This window comes from Cottoperca gobio, chromosome 4 (genome assembly GCF_900634415.1).
Source record: "Cottoperca gobio chromosome 4, fCotGob3.1, whole genome shotgun sequence".
Taxonomy (NCBI): Eukaryota; Metazoa; Chordata; class Actinopteri; order Perciformes; family Bovichtidae; genus Cottoperca; species Cottoperca gobio.
The window spans coordinates 18,504,688-18,522,234 of record NC_041358.1 but is presented as its reverse complement, the minus strand read 5'-3'; the positions used below and the strand labels follow the sequence as shown (position 1 = coordinate 18,522,234).

General features: G+C 39.4%; 1 protein-coding gene across 4 annotated transcripts in view; it reads right to left on the bottom strand.

Annotated features, from left to right (window-relative positions):
- Positions 1 to 17,547, bottom strand: part of LOC115006645 (arf-GAP with coiled-coil, ANK repeat and PH domain-containing protein 2-like) — a 53,322-nt gene that overhangs the window by 23,140 nt on the left and 12,635 nt on the right. For all 4 annotated transcript variants that reach the window (XM_029428973.1, XM_029428974.1, XM_029428976.1 and 1 more), the window contains exons 2-8: positions 12,830 to 12,887; positions 10,612 to 10,731; positions 9,838 to 9,891; positions 7,713 to 7,771; positions 6,310 to 6,493; positions 3,243 to 3,287; positions 3,066 to 3,161 (exon numbers count right to left, since the gene is read on the bottom strand). In XM_029428973.1, coding sequence (XP_029284833.1) covers positions 3,066 to 3,161; positions 3,243 to 3,287; positions 6,310 to 6,493; positions 7,713 to 7,771; positions 9,838 to 9,891; positions 10,612 to 10,731; positions 12,830 to 12,887 — 616 coding nt within the window. The remainder of the gene's footprint in view (positions 1 to 3,065; positions 3,162 to 3,242; positions 3,288 to 6,309; positions 6,494 to 7,712; positions 7,772 to 9,837; positions 9,892 to 10,611; positions 10,732 to 12,829; positions 12,888 to 17,547) is intronic.

Genomic DNA, 17,547 nt, shown 5'->3' with positions numbered 1-17,547 from the left:
GTAATGGGTAACAGAAAAGTCAGTGGGCCAAATGAGATAGAAGAGGGCGGAACCAACATTTTAGGCGCTAAAGCCTTTTTAAGCTTTTAACAGCTCAAATGTTCTGCAAAACAACATTCTACTTATTATCTGCTAAAGTCACTGTGCTTTCTATCACAAAATATATTGTTTTTGGAAAAAATATGACAAAAATGCTGATAATTTCAGAGAAGACGGCATTTGAGGGAGCTTTTCTTTTGTTTGTAGAGGAAATGGGTGGACGGCAGAGCGGCAGGCTGATAACATCAGATGGGAAATGTTTTCCCCTGTCGCAGCCTGACAACTCGTCCAGTCCATGCCGACGCTCTGCTTCTATCTGCAAAGGCTGGTGTGCGGGTTTGTATCTCCACATATTTTGTGACAGACTCATCTTTAACATCTTATCTATCTTACTATGCGATCCCTCTGTTTGTCTCCTACAGACCACAGCACCCCACTGAAGGATTGTGGTCACTTTGCCTTCTGCTCAGATCTGTCTTGACATGCAACACTATGACGACAAGCTGCATGATTCATGGAAAAGATGCAAAACATCCTTTTGAATGAACATATTCATTCAACACATGTTCAATCGTGAGCCTTTGTGTCATGGAAAGATGCAATCAGCAGTATTTCTTATATTTAGAAGTTGTCCAGTTGTTTCCAAGGATGGAAAAAGTGGCAAATTTAGCATGAATTATAAAGTGGTCATTCAAACACATTAAAAAAGGGAACTTCAGCAGTCTTAGTTTATATGGGTAGCAAGATATTTGATCCATAATATTTCCATGTGCGTCTTGTAATCCCCCCCCACTGTAACCTTCTGTATCAGTTACTGAGCTCTTGTCTATACACCAGCTCAGTTACTCATTCCCAAACAACCTTTACTGTAACAGTTTCTCACTTTTCTACTACAGTACTGTGTGTAACAACTTCCTTTATCTCATTTTTATAATAATTAAATTGGCAGTAATATGTGTTGTCTGTCTGTAGTGGGAAATGTCCCACACTTCATCTCTTTCTCGTTGGCTACAGGCATCGAGTCATATTATCAGACCTGTTGACAGCTCCTCCAAACCTCCCTGCACAGCCTCTCCACCTTCTTCAGCTTCATGATGATGAGGAGAAAAGAAATAATCCACAATCCTCTTGTCACTGCTTCCCACAGCTCGGCCTCTTATCTTCCTCTCTTTTCAGTTTTGCACTGTTCCAAATTCAGTGCGACAGGCTTACAATCCACACAACGCAGTTATACTTCTGTTGCATCTCTCATTCCCTCCCTCTCCAGGACCTAAAACAGTCTTTTACACTTCGCTCCCTTTTTCCTCACACAATCCTTGCTGTCTTTTGAGTGTTGAAGGCTTACAGTCTGTGCTTTTCTATTCCAATTCAATCACTTTTTGCTTTGAGAAGATTACATTCCTCCTCTTATCCCTTCCTAAAATCTTCTTTTTCCCCGACACTCTTTGGTTCTGTCTGTCAATTTCTTGATAGTACCAAGTCAGATGGTTACAATTTCAGAGCATGAGCCTCTTCTCTCCAATCCAATTTAGAGGACCACTGTCCCAACTCTTCAGATCTGGCTTCCAAAATTGTCTTTATCCTTTTCTCTTTTTTTAAATAAAAAACACGGTTTGATTTCTTTTTGTCATTTTCTGGTTGGTTCAAACGTCAGAAAAACATATTTACAAGCTACACTTTTCTCTCAAGAAGTGCCCTCTAATCTTCTGCTCCTCTCCAACTCTGTGGCTGGACTCCTTTCTTCCTTTGTCCTGCATCCAATTTTGAGAAATATCGTCCTCTCATTCGACTCTTCTTCTGCTCAAATCTCAGAGTTTATATTCCACAACCTCCAGCATCAATCTCGGGTTTCTTTGTGGTGTTCACTCAGCTGACAGTCAATGAGTTTGACTGTGGGAAAACCCTTTTCCAGCCCTCTGGCTGCTTTCTTCCTCATTCCTGATCACTGTAACAGCAGCTCCGCTGTGATAATCATCTTAAAGTCACATTCGGGCCATCCTCTGGCTCAGAGGGAAGGCTCTGTTTATCAGAGGATGCACACAGACACACACAGAGCTGAACTATATCAGTTAGCAGTAGACAAACACTGAGAGGGTATCGACTCAAACACAAAGAGAGAGGTCGTCTGGAGGTGAATGCAAATGGTCCTAATGATGCTGTAATGTACAAACTGAGAAGATGGACTAAAGTTACATTTCAGAGTCCTCACATGAAACACTCCGTCCAAGCGCTAAATGAGCCCTGAACAGGAACGCTGTTTAGGTCTTCAAACAATATTGTCCTTGTCTACAGAATAACAAGTGTTTACCCTCGACAGTCCACTGGTATGTAAACTTAACATTTATTCTGCTTCTCTGCTCAAAATAGACTCATGTTTGCGTATGATGCAAAAATGTATACTGTATGTTCTAATAACATTGCAAATGTCCAGCTTAGTGTTTATTTTTACACAAATATTTAATTTAAAATGAAAGGAAAGAAGTCAAACATAAATGGTGAGCTATCCAAATTAAATTTCTTAGAGTTTAATACCTTCTGACGACAAAAACATTTAATAGTATATAATATATATATTTGAAATATTATAATAAAACATCTCTTTATGGTTCAAAAATTAAATTAAATCACATTACTAAACCATCAAAACATTGCTACCTTGCTTCATAAGTGATGTAACAATGTCTACTAAGTAATCTTTAATAAGAAATCTAATTTAATCATTATTGTTGATATTAAAAATGACACACCACTTACGATGTAATAAGGACATGAATGAATTGTGTCTAAAATTGTGATAGCTTGCGACAGAAAAAAATGTCCAATCAGCAATAACACATCAGTGTGTACCACGTTATCTGGGAGTTCGGTCAGATTTTAAGATTTGCATTCAAAGACTAAAAGCAAATTTCCTCTGGGAAAACTGAGCCTTAAATAACTGCTGCTGAAGCTTTGTTTTTTAGTGACTGTCAAACCTCTTAATGCACACAGATGCAGGGGTGTGTGTGTGTTTGTACTTCAGCCTGTACCTGTCCACCAAGCTGTTTCATCAGAGGTTGAAGTTCACTGAAGAGGTCATATCCTTGGTGGAAGAATGTCAGGTGGGAGTACATGAAGGACAACATCTGTGGAGGAGACGGTGAATATTCAGAGAGCTAGTTGGGCCGCTGCATAGATCATTTGATGTGTAAGAAAATAATACTCACTGATTTCAGGATTTCTGATCTTCTCTTTGATTGTAGCACGTTGATCTGTAATGAACAAAAACAGTCAGATGTAGAAAGGTTTTTTTTTTTTACTTACTGTTTGATGCTTTTGAGTATAACTTAAAAAAAGGAAAACGATAAAGGAAACTCAACACGTACAACAGCAACCATAAAACAAATCTACAGTGAGGATATCGGAGATATATCTGAGAAGAAGGCAGACAGAAAGAACATAAGACACAAGGTGAGATAGTGGAGATGAAACAAACAAAATAACTTAAGAACCTTAAGAAAAGGGCAAATTAAAGAAAGCAGAAAGTGTGAAATGAGTTGAACTGAAGCAGAAGAAACTTCCCCCGAACATTACTGGACAGTAGTTCCTCGTACCGACACCAGGAGGAGCTCCATGTTTAACTCAGGGACCTATTGTTGCCTCTCTCAACTATCCTCTACATTGCTAATGACAGTATAGCCACTGGCTGGGCGTGGTGGAGGCATTTAGCTACTATAGGAAGCGAGGAAGCTTCCGAATATATTATACCCTGCCTCATGCTTACGGATCAACTTGGGCCCAATGTTTTTTCCTTTATTGTGGTCAGGGACCCAGAAAATGTGATGAATAAAAGTTGAAATCCTTTGTTGTGGCCAGCAATCTTTTATTTGGGCTGTAGGTTGTGAGCCCATTCTCCTTGACAACCCTAACCACACTTTGTGTTTGTACAGAGATGTAACTCCCACCCAGGGGAGCAACTATATTGTTCCATCTCCGAGCCACAGTGGCTGATGCATCACAACTTTTACAAGCCCCCTCCTTCTCTTGATTACAGTCAATTAGTAGTTTTGACTGGAGTGGCCCCTATAAACGATGGTTGCTTATAGTGTCAACAAACACAACTGCCACAAGCTAAATTTATGAGCATTTTTTTAAGGTGTGGTAAATCCACACATAAAGTTTGAGCAAGATTTAGCCTTAAATTAGGCAACATTAGGCAGGGGGAATTTCAGGTTTGTTAAGTTTTGTAGACTCCCATTTATCTTTCACCATTCATATCTCTACTAAGTGTTAACTGTGCTTCTGATTTTCTGTGTTATGTGCATATTGTATTAAATGGCTTGTATGTCTGACGGCTGTATTATCAGTTTTACTGCACGATGTGTTTTTCCCATCATACATTACATTTACATGTTGTTTTTACTATGTCTGACCAACATTCAATAAAGCAAACCTGATGTTTAAAGTTTAGTATTTTATGATCTAACTCTACGTGGCACAGTAGGGTAAAACAGAAATGCTCCATTTTTAAAATGTCATGAATGCAAGCCTGGCTTACAACCTCTCTCATATATTTTCCTCTCCCTCTACCATCTTGCATGTCACTGTAAGCTGTGCACTGTATAATTAAGCAAAATGCCACAAAAACATTCTAAAAAGAACAAAAAGAATAAAGCTAAAAATCTGTCTGCAATGTTTCCTGCAAGCACAGCGGCAGAAGTTAGCAGGTTTTTAAAAGTGCTGACAGCACTACCCGAATGTGAAACTTTAAAAGGAGACCTATTTAAATCTGCGCTAGCTGCTGGGCTTATAGATTTCCTATAAGTAGACTAACAGGCAAGATAAAAAATAAAAAAAACTCAACTAATTTCTCATAGTCAGGTTTTATTTTATAAGAGAGTGATTTCGAAACCTGCTTTTGGGTTCTAATTTTGAAACGACTGCGCCCATAGAGCATTGTCTGTTTCTTTGTAGTGAGATTCAATTATCAGAAAGCATGAAGCATCCAACAGTGCTGCTTCTGTGGCCAAGAGGAGAGACCGAGGGCTCAGCTGATTTATTCAATTCATGAGCAGTTTTTACAGCGAAAGGTCAGAGTACAAGACATCTGTTTGGCTTTGACAGATCTAAGCACATATTAAGCACTAGAATAAGGAACGTATTTGCACAAAAGGAGATATGAGAGGGTTTGATTTAAGAACACACGATTTAGTCCCCTGAAAGTAATTTCCCTCTCCACAGATGATTCAACCTCTCAAAAGACAACTGTTTTGTAAGTCAGTGTCTTATGTCATTAATGAAATTGTAACTGACTCGTCTAGTTTATATTTTATGTAGAATATAATGTAGCAGCTTTATTTAAGTACTGGTAGACCTGGGAGTTTTCTTTTTACAGTGAATAAAAACTCATCTTTTCAGCAGTTTTTTTATATACTTCCTCTTCTTGCTTTCTTCCTCTTCTGCTTATTCTCGCATTACTTTATCTAAAGTATTAATAATTTCTCCACCATAGTGCTTCATCAAACATGTCGACTTACTATAACCTGTCAAATGGGTTGATTTGCTCTTTCTGCATTCATTTAAACTTAGTCTCTGAGGCCTAATGTGAAAATGAATATAAAGTCCTTAATTTAGTTATAAAAATGAGAAGACAGCAGAAAGGTTTATTAATCCATCTATGCAAGTCCATATAGATGTGGCATGCATGAAAATAGTCACTGAAATAAAAAACTAAAAGCACTACTCGCCTGTCTGTCTGTATGACTGGGACTGTAGTTTGTGACAAACAGTGTGAATATTTCACATGAATTATATTCAGGAGCAACACCATCATGTACCATCACGTTACTGTTCGCACCAAGAGAAAACTACCACTACTACCTTCTTCTTCTTCTTCTGTCCTGTGGACACTGCTACAACTCATTTAACTGCTGCTCGCTGTGTCCTGCTGATGCATCTGCTATTACTATTTTCGAGCCAAATCGACTTAACAGGGACAGGTGGATGAGATTGGGTGTTTCACTTTAGTATAACAGAATCAAACACAGCTGCTGTTCATTCCTCTTATGTGCCACATCAGCATTTTCAACCTGACTCAGCATATAAAGTTCCATATCCAAGTTTATGTTGGAAATGCTGAGGCGGTTTTTCATTTTAATTTTTTTTAAAGCTTCAACAGATTCTGTCTTCAGACCTCTGACACTTTTCTCTTGAAAAACAATCTCTCTTGCGTTTTGTTCATTATCTGTCCCTTAAAGAGTGCTACAATTTAAATCCCCAATAGAGTTGTTGTACCTGTAAGACGTAGTCGAGGACGATGTGTCGGAAACACTTGCGTGTGGCAGTGAGGATGTTGGTGGCCTCCTCCACCTCATGTTGCTTGTTGCGGGGCGCCTGTGCGTTCTTGATTAGCGCCGCCTCCTTTTCCTCGCTCACTTTGTCAAATTGCTTCTTGGCTTCTTTGAATTTACGTAGGTCACTGACAAAGCAAGGCAGAGGTTTAATAAGACAAACACATTAAACTGAGTGGCCATTGTATAAGTATTTATTCGAGGAGTTTAGGAAAATAAATCTAAGATACTTATTTATTCATAAGGATGTGAGAATAAAGTTTTTACAAATTCATTTTTCCCTGTTGATCACTAAGCATGAGCACTAAAATATATCTTGTTACTTGAGCTGGGTGGAGATACCCTAAGATGGTGCCCCTGATATTTAAAGCAGTACAATAGCATTTTCACACAATTTAGGGTTAAAGCTAAAAGGGGTTTGACAAACTCTATATCCAAGGTCACATTGGACATGTGTCTTTGCTGTCAACAAGGTTGTCAGGGAAAAGGTCAAATGTTAAAGGAAGCCGAGTTATCTCTGGATGTGAAGCAACACAACCATGGGCAGGCAACAGGAACACATAAAGGTTAAAGGGGATTTCATATCTTGGTCGGCTGGAAATCCAAAGAAGGTTAAAACAAACAAACACTAGTTGGAAGAACTCTTTGACCCAGGTCTTGTGCTGTGTCTGTGTAAGTGATGGGACAGCACTACATGTGCATGTTGAGGAGGAGGAGGAGGAGGAGGATAAAGTACTAAAACTCTTCGCCCCACATTTGTTCTTTGGTGTGTTTTGCCTGAGAAAAAAGTTGGATTAATTTGTGAGTGCTGTAAGGTACTGAGTAATTATCCAGCCTTCTCGGAGAAGCCTGGGTGCTGCTGATGTAGGTGTTAAGCCTGGTGTGCCAGGAGCCAGAGCTGCTAATCCATAGAAGGAAAAAAACCAGAAGGCCCCACTGCTTCCTGCACTTATACAAGCAGTCTGGAATTTAGTACTGTATGGGGAGGCTTTAAACAGGGAGATATGACTAAACATATGTTTTATATATATACTAATATAACTCACATGCCCTGTCTGGATCATCTGCCAATCACATATGTGACATCCCTCCAGCTTCTACTTTATATTCATAATTTCAGGTGTGGGCTTTCTGTATTCAATATCCTTCACACTTTTTCTCCAGCATGGATTTGAAGTATATTAAGTCCAGTGTTCCTCATTTTAAGTTGATCTGGATACAAGTACGAGTAAAAATCTGAACGTGCTTCATCTTGTTCTCACGGATAAATGAGATAAGAAATGAGGACATTCTTCAAAAGCTCAGATTGCTTAGAGATATAACCAGCTTTATTCAATTAATACTCACTCTTTGACAAATGTTTGAAGCTGGATCTTGATTGATCTCTGGGCCTGATCGAATAATATCTGTGAAGAAGGAAAGAAAGAAGAAAGAAAGAGTAAATGCTCCTTTCTGTTTGGCAAATTAGCTTCTCTATTTAGTTGAACAATTCAAGCAATAAACATCTTAAGGCACTTCTCTAAGAAAGCAGCAAAAAGATAATAACTGTAATCACTTTCAAGTCAGCATTCAAAACCTCTGTTTAGGAGGATTTGTGTTAACATTACAGGCTGGAATTAGGCAGCTACATTTACACAAACAAGCTGACTGTGTACATTCCCCTCATAAAAAGACAAAAACACGAGAAAAGACGTAATTCGCTAATCTTTGGTAGCGAGTCATACCCTCATTTACCTGCATGCTTCCTAAAAATGAGCTACCAAGCAAAAGGCCTAACAAACATGTCTCTCTTAACAGGGCTTCACTGCAATTTCACAACCAGACAAGACAATATAAGCAGTGTGGCTAGGAGAGGCAACTAGTGACAAACAGATTGAGCACTGTGTTTGAGTGAATCATGCGCTGAAAGATCGCTGAGTGGCAAAAACCTATCTGACAGTCAGCTGACGTGACCGCAGTTTCCACTGTTGAGTAACATTCTCAGGCCGGCGCTGTAGCTCCTGGAGGCTTTTAGGGGTCTAGCCAAGGAAGCTAATGAGATTTAGTGAAGAAAGACTCCACTGTTGAGTCACAGTAGACTGGCCACTCTGCATCTTTTAGGGATACTAGTTAGGAAAGACCTATATCTCATTTAATCTGGGAATGTTACAGACTGGCTTCAAGGTGGAACTAGGTGGTGGCCTTCCAAACCAGAAGGTTGTGAGTTCAAAACCAGGGCTGCCACCATTGTACCCCTGACCCAGTGTGATGCCGAGCAAGGTACTTAACCCCAAGTTGCTCCAGGGGAACTGTCAGCATCACACTGTGAGCGACTGTAGTTAGTTCACTGTAAGTTGCTCTGGATAAGAGCGTCCGCTAAATTACCTGTAATGTAATGTAACTAACTACTCTGTGGAACCTAATTGAACAAAACGAGCCAAAACTTTGTTGTGTTTCGCATGTTCTTCACATTAACTGATTATTCTGCTTTTTTTCTGATTAAACCATTAATTGTTTGCTCTATAAACTCTTTTTTAAAACTTTAACGGTGGCTTCATTAATTGTATTAGTTACAGTGGACAAAGCGAAATGTCTTCCATGTATAAGCCTATTAATTGAGGTGTGTCTGTTCATCAATCACATTCAAGGTGTTTAAGTTTGTGATCTTAAATGATTTTAGGGATGAGCCTGTTAGCGCAGGGGTAAAGTTCCCATCCACAGCCATAAAGATCGCAGAGATTCAATTCCCAGCACCCCTGGCTTAGTTGTTTGTTCTGACCAACATGTCGCTCACAGTGTGATGCTGACTGGGAAGTCACTCTGAACATGTTAGGCAGAGCTAACAGAAACAAGACATGACAAGGGAGATGAAGCAAAACACTTTTTACTGTAGAACAAAGGCCTCTAGCTTGCCCTCTGCCTGCTCTCTGTGTTCAAGGGATTCTTAATGAGAGGACAAACAAAGTTGTCTCTCCATTTCCCAATGTCATATCATGCGTACCAGAGCCTGACAGCTGATGATGCTAACAAGGGGACTCTGGGAAAGAACAGCCACATAATTAGATCTGTCCTACTGGGCTCCTTGGCGAGTTTGATGGGGGACAAGAAAGGATAAATCAATAAGGCGTAATATTTATTTATTGTCCAAGATCTAGTGGTTGGAAGTGGAGAGCATTGGATGACAATGCTATAAAACGTGTAAAGCTGAACAGAATACTTATATTACTCTGACTGAAGCCTACAATGGTTCTTCTTGTAGTTCAGATGCCTCCAGGATGACAACCACATCGTGAAAAATTAACATGGACATGTTTACCTCAGTAACGCATGATTTATTCCACGAGATACCACATATTTCACAACATGGGAGGCAGGGAATGGATTTCATTAGACTGGATAAACCTCTCTCTACACCGAGGTCTTTATGTGTTGGGAGCAGAAGTAACTTTAGGTTATTATATATAAGTTTTTCACATGGCAAGTAATAGCATACCGTGTGATAGTTGATCATCTCCTGCAGGCTCTCAGCGAACTTTGTGAGACTGGACTGCGGAGAGAAAAGAAGAACAACTGTGAGCCTGTATTAAAGCATAATAAGATGCACATTTCTACGGCATGTTTTTATCACAGACATGTCTGCACAGACACGAGCGCTTCTGTTAGACAGGTATTGTTACATGGAAACTGTGGTCTTTTTGGAGACACAATAACAATTTGGGAATTCTTTTTGAGAGAATTCTTTTGGCTAAGTTACTCCCTCCAAATACATGCCATGGCTGAACTTCAAACCCAAGAGAGAGGCATTGAGGGAAATCCACAAAGGCAGAGAGGAAGTGCTTGCCTCGCCATGTGAGAAAACACAATAAAACAAAACAAAACATCTGACCTCGGCAAGACCCAGTGGACAGTACAAGGTTTTACTAGGCCTAGTTTTTTAAATTTAGATTTAATTTGATAATATCACGGAAGAGTGAAAAAAAACCTTATCACACACTACATTCTTGCCTCTTGTTGTCTAATAGAGAGGAAGTACAGGCCTCTTTATAACTGGGAACTAGGAAGGAGTCAGCCATAGTTTACACAGTACAGATTTTAACAATTTATTTTACTATTATTTAATAACTTTAATCAAATATTATATTATTTCATTAAATGTTAAAGGGAGGCCTGCCCCCACACGTGCAAAAAAAAAGGGAAACAAATCCACACTGTTATAGTACTAGCGCTGGTGACTTTCAATTATTCAGAACAAGTTTTTCTTGTTTACCTCGATGACCTCATCTTTGGTGGACTGCTGGGCTAGCTCCCGGATCCCGTTCACAAACTGCTTGTTGGCTGCATTGTAGGCTTTTCCAGCATCAATCATCCCAATACACAACTTCACCAACTAGAGAGAGAATGAGAAAGAGGCAAGAAATGGAGAGAAGATGATAAAACGTTAGTGAAGAGAAACTAGAAACAGTGCTGGTCATTTCTTCAGGACATTTTCTCTTATTAAAAGCACTTAAAAGTTTGCCGCTAAAAATGGATTGAGCAGAAATCGTAGATTTGTTGTAACAAACGATGCTTGATGCTTAGTCGGTTTCTTTAACAGCAGGTACTTATTTCCCTTCTGACTCATTGGGGGCAAAGATAATTCCAGGTTATGTAAAATCACAACAGACGCTGGCCGTTCTCCATGCACTCCCACACTGGAGATGACACAGAGCACGAATGTGCCTCTGCAGCCAAAACTGCTAAATAACCCAACTAAAAATGCTCATTTTAAGCAATTTCCTTCACAAATCAGAAAGTAATGAATAAATAAAAGCTGATAAAATACAAACTAAGTAAAAACCTTATTTAAAACAATTTTCTCAGTAGAAATCAGAAAAGAAATACAAACAACCCTAACAAATTATTTGAGTCATATATTAAACTAATCTAAAAATGTCAGTCAAAATGTGGTATTATATTTCAAAAACATAAAATACAAATTTGAAAAACAAATTAATTTAGTCCCAAACTAGTCTTAGGAGCAAAGGTCAGAAGTTAATAGGTAACTTTTTAAGTGGCCCATGCTTGTCTTTTATGCAAGCAACTATTACATACGAGCAGGTCTTGACAAAGTGGATATAATAATCTTTTACCTAAATACACATCAGATCATGCACCCGCCCCTTAATAACCCCACAATAGCTATCTTTTGTCTTTTTCTATCGTTCAGCCTCTGAAATGATCATACAGTTGAAACAAAAACTGAACCTTATAACCTTCATGGAAGTAGGATTTATGGCAGGACTGTTTTATTACACGCCATTAGTTTTAGCTAATCATACCTGGACTGGCAACTGAGTGTATTCCTTTTTTGCTATAGCTAGATATTTCTATTGAACAACACCCAAAGCCTCACAATAAGACAACAGCTAACCACCGTTAGTCTCCAGTCTGTTAGGAGAATAGCCTTTTTATGAGAAGATTTAATATTGGCTCAGTTAAAAGTCTGTTTACTTTCGGCAACATGGCTGTGTGTGTTCATGTGTGGCAGGTAGGAAGCTCCGAATAAAAGTTGCTCTCTGGTCTCTTGAGCTCCTTTTCTCTCGACTCCACCCAACAACACGTACACACTCACACACACTTTCCCAGCCGTACTTGTGCACACAAACACACCCACTCTCCAGCAGATCCTTCCTCTCCAGAGCAATAGGGGAAGTAAGAGGGAGGGGGGGGGGGGGATGAGTCACGGAGGTGGTGTAAGGAGGAGGGAGGGACTCTGCAAGACTAAGTCTAGAAACAATGAACTGGGATCTTCCAAGCTCGAGGTCTCGCCCTCAGCGAGTGAACATACTCTCAGCTCTGCAGGGATCCGAAAGGGAGGAGGGATTGTGTTGCTATCAGGGCAGGACACGACTTCTGATCAACACTAGTTTGTTTGGTTGGTTTATTAGTTTAGTTAATGTGAGCAGAGTGAGGGAGATAAACTGTGATGTAGCTCACCAGGAGAAATAATATAATCTAACAACACAACCCATATGGAGTATTATGGTACCCACAATATTTCCATTGCCAGAACAGACTCGACAAGAGTCAAAAGATTTATGATTTTGATAAACAAAATGCAATTTTATGAATAAATGATTATTAAAAGGCAAAGTTAAACCACCATGCTGCTGGCAGGTGGTGTTAATTTCCCACTTTGTTGGCAATGAACACTTGAGCGGGTCATGATTTTTGGGAATCAAAGAAAATAATTGTCCTGTTACAGCACATACTACAGTGTAATTGGTGTGTTTCTTCATAATACTTCAGAAACACAAACATATTTCATCATAGTGCAAGCCAGGTGCAGTGTCTATATTAGGGTCTTACTTGAAAGACAATCTGCCAGGGGATATACTGGGGACAGGGCCAAGGACAAACCTGCAACTTTCCACTTACACTTGCCTCTGTAGCTGCCACTTCACAGAGTAGAACAAATGAACAATTAAGCAATCAGTGGTACTCACTTTGTCAAGCTTGGATTCCAACTCACATACATCCCCCTCCACTTCCTCTATGGTGGCTCTGTAGGGAAAGGAGAAAATTATTTTAAAATCAAGTGTAAACATGACTCATTGCTATCAACTTCACGGCCATTAGAAGCATTCATATGTTAAAATGTGAAGGGAAACTAACAGACACACTTCTGGGAAATCCTTACGCAAAGTAAATTAATTCCCTTTGCCTCATTATTACCATTCTCCCATTTTCCATATATCCTGCGTTCACTGTATACAGACTAATGAAGTAAAAATGTTTGCTTATTTCACAAGTTAAGGCATTAAATATTCATGATAATACTCAGCACAAGTATCACTGACAGCATTTCTTGATTACTTCAGCAGATTTATGTCATCATGCTCTATGATTATTGGACAAATATTTACCCGATTGTTGAATCGTATATCATCATCTTGACCATTTAAAAAAACAGGGGCTAATTTAAACTAAATGGAACAATTCAACCTCACCAACACACCCGTATTCTAAAACTGTAGCTTCTGAAAACGACATGATATTATACACTTCTACAGTACTGACACAACCACGTGCAGAAACACACAGCATTAGAGGCAGCCAAACTGAGAGCTGCCATTTTGGATAATGCTTCAGGTCTGGCACTCTGCCCCTTAAAATGTGACAAAGCACAGCTTGGTTCGCCACAGGATCAACAGCCTACGAGCATTCGAGTGCCACGACAGGGGAAGAAGAAATGCCAAGACCTCATCTCAGCACAGGCTTGGTGAATTAATCTGCACTCATTTTTGATAATAATCTGTGCAGTTTAATATGCTATCGTAACCTTATTCCAGTGTAGAAAAGGGACACAAGTGTCTGATAAGTGGCTCTACTAATATACACAGTAAATTTATAACAGAGGTAAAAACACAAAAAACTAGAAGGGCACTCTGAGAAGGCAGACTTCTGACCAGGCTAAATGCCCTATCTCGCAATGTTAATGAAAGTGAAAAATAATTTGTGGGTTCTGCCTTGGCCCACCAAGTTTCATGAAAATCGTTCTCGTAGTTTTTTCGTAATCCTGCCGACACACAAATCAAACTAACAAGTTCAAACACCACTAATGATGTTATGAAGAAGCTACTTTTGAAGTCTTCTTTTTTTTTTACCCTACTCGAGGATACACCAACGGGAAACATGTTTGAAACTCAGGTGTGCATAATAATTACAAGGGCAGTTTGTGTTAATCACCCTAGTAAGTACTATCCATTATATATTTTGGCAAACTTAGCGACAAATGTTGTGCTAATTTTGCACCCTACATTAGGTAAAAACACAGGAACAAAAAGGCACGAATGCAAGATTAACAGAGAGCCGGAGAAGAAAATGTCTGTTGGACACAGTACTACTTTTGTATGGTGTTTAGTCTCATGTCATCAGTTATAACCTACAGCTAATTTGTAGCTTTACATTGAAGCATGTTCCACATTTACAACAGTTTAGCAGTAATAATCTGCAGAGAGGCAAGTTTACTCTCCAAAATGGGGACACTGGAAAGGTTTACATCTACTGGTGCAGCGGGAGCACTCTGTCCCTTTTTGTTAATTTCTTGTAAAACCGATTATCTAGATTCCAGGTTTATTATGCTGCTTCCCCTCAGTGAAAATCACTGGATATAAGAACATTAATTGAATTATTGGATGTAAATGTTGTTTGTATTCAAGCACATGATGTCATGCAGAACTGGGAGTGTGCGCGTGTGTCAGTACAAGGCAAAGGGATTAACAGTGACACCCTGCAATAGCAGCGGGTGGCATTCCCCAAACCCCCTCCAGCTGTTTGTTCTTCCGTATGGTGTACACTGACAGCTGCAAACATCTGGTCACTGTCAGGGACAAACAAGAGGCTGACTGAGCGAGCTGAGTGCTTTCAGCAAGAGATGCAGGGATCGAGGATTCCTGTGTACATTTGCAGAATATTTTACTGTATATAATGTGTTTTAGACGTTATACTTAATCTAAGGCATTGTATTGATATCTGTATTTTTTTATTAACAATCGCATGCACTACAATAAACACTTTATTTCAAAGCAGGGACTACAAGAGTCCTGAGTAACATATGTAGAATTATGATTCCATTGTCGCTTGACTAATTGGTTGTAATCACTACATTTGCAGTGGGGATGCACAATGATATTGCATCAGCCAGAAATAAGCATTTCCTCCCATATGTTTTGTTACATAAAAATAAATAGGACATGTTTTACATGCAACCTAAGTTGAAGTAGTTTTGCCCAGTGAATGTGTACATTTAAAAAAGCATTTTATCTTGTCTCTGCATCTGCCGGCGAGCCATCACGATAAGAATAGTCCTAATAACATAATAATTCCACTACAATAGAAATAGAAGATGTTAGAGGCCTCTACTTTAATATTTAGGGTTCATCAATATGTTTGATGAAACCAAGATAAATATCAAGCTGAATGCTGATTGGTGAGAACCCAACATCTGGCTGCATGCCTGGCCTCAGTGGTGCCAAGAATCCTTCTTAAATCCAAGACTAAGACACTAAGCCCCACTATCTTCAGGAGTGGTGTTCTATTGCTGAACCTGAGCTCAAAGCGTGTTATGTGCAAAATAAATATATGATACTCACTTGCTGGAGAAGGATATAACTTGCTGTTGCATTTGAGTTTAATTATTCAGAACTCACTCAGCAAGTTGAAATGTGGGCATGCAAAAACCAAGCTGTTGTACCTGCAGAAACTGAGATGAGCCCAATCATGCCAAAAAGGTTTAGTGCCGGTCCCTTAGGTGTTAAACCTACTCTGCAAAAAGAATTGTACTTTGTACTGCAACTGTAAACATGAAACGCATGAACTGGCATCAGTTTAAATCAATGTATGATACATTGTCTCAACTTAATAATTAAACAAACCCAGTCTAAGAGAAATGGTTTAAACATGGAAACGGTGTCACAGAGCATCATTGTAGTGTTTCTTATGACATTTTGTTAACCCAAACATAGTGGATTGAACTAAGGACTTAAGTAGACAAGTAGGGCAAACGGGGGCAAAAGCAATAAAGAGCTCGTCTCTTTCACAGAGACATTAATCCAAAAGATAAAGAGTATGTTACAGGCCCTGTTTGCATTTGTCTATTGCTACAGGCAAAGTCCATTTCTTTTATGAATCACCCGGATAATGACTTCTGCTTCTGACGAGCTCTAGTGTCTGACTTAAAGAGGATTTTGGCCTATTCATATGTTTTTCTATATTTATACACTGGGTATTTTGCTGGTACAAATGCAGTGAGTACAACCGTAGTGAGTGCAAGCCACAATCCTTGGCTCACCAATATTATCAGCAACCAGAAGGAAGCTAGTCCCAGATTAGTCTTCCCTGGAATATTTGGGTGTGATCTCAAGAAAAACCCTATGGGGATAATTTCACTGATATTACCCCCACAAAAAAAAAAACAAAAATATCACTTATACTACTCTATCAAATAAAGATTCTCTGATTGAGGAATTGAAGCTTGGGCCTACACATTTGTATGTATGTAAAGGCCCTGTCACACATATCCGTATGGCAGAAACGTATGCTGGTGTATACAAAATATCGGTAATACGTTGATATAAATTAAGGGTAAGTTGTGATCGTTCGAAGGACGCAGAGGATACGCCGAACACGTCAGACATACGGCCCTGTCACACAGCTCCGTATGGCAGAAACATATGTCGGCGTATATGAAAAGTAGCTCAAAATTTGTCAGAGTCCAAATACGTCCAACTATTCAACAGCGGTGTTGTAGCTGACGTATACATAACAAATTATTATACGCATGTCAAACCTATTGATAGCGTATCACTTACTTATACAAAAAGTATCAGAGCGTCTGGCCAACGGAGCTGGAAAAGTGCCATTTGGTTCACGTAATACTGATGCTGGAGAACGGCTAGAATGTACTCTTGTCACAGCCGCTCAGCATCCTCCATGCTCTCCGATGATGGGTTGATGATGTGTTGATGTATTCATCAAGACCTGCTGTGAAGAAGTGAGGATGAGCTACTCACAGGGACCCTATATATTATATTCAAACCCCAATAAGCTCCCAAAACGCTAGCTGAATGCTAGCTGTAGTGTAAAAACATGTTTAATAAGTTACTCCGTCGTCAGGGATAAGCTTAGCATAGGTTACAAATAGGTTATCCACTCGTTATCAATAAGTTGGCTGTAGGGTTCACCGTCAGCCGACGTAGCCTATATCCAACGTACCTCTACTGTATTCACGTACTGTATTTACGTAGGTAAGTATTCACGTACGTATTCCGTATTCACATATGTCTAACGTAACATAACTTATGTGTAACGTCTGCATGTCTTATGAAGCACACGTTGGGTACGTCCGGTAATTTTGAACATGCTCAAAACATCAGCGTTCAACAACGTACCCCAGCGTAACACAGTGCTCTTAACGAATACTACTTATGCCTTACCTTATATCAACATACACCAGCGTATTGCCGATATTTTGTATACGCCATATGTTTGCGTACGTTATGCATTTGTTGGGTATTCGTCTGATACATTTTGTATAAGTAAGTGATACGATATCAATAGGTTAGACATGTGTATCTGTATACGTTCACTTTTCTGAACAGTTGGACGTATTTGGACTCTGACAAATTTTCATATACACCAGCATACGTTGGCCACACGGATA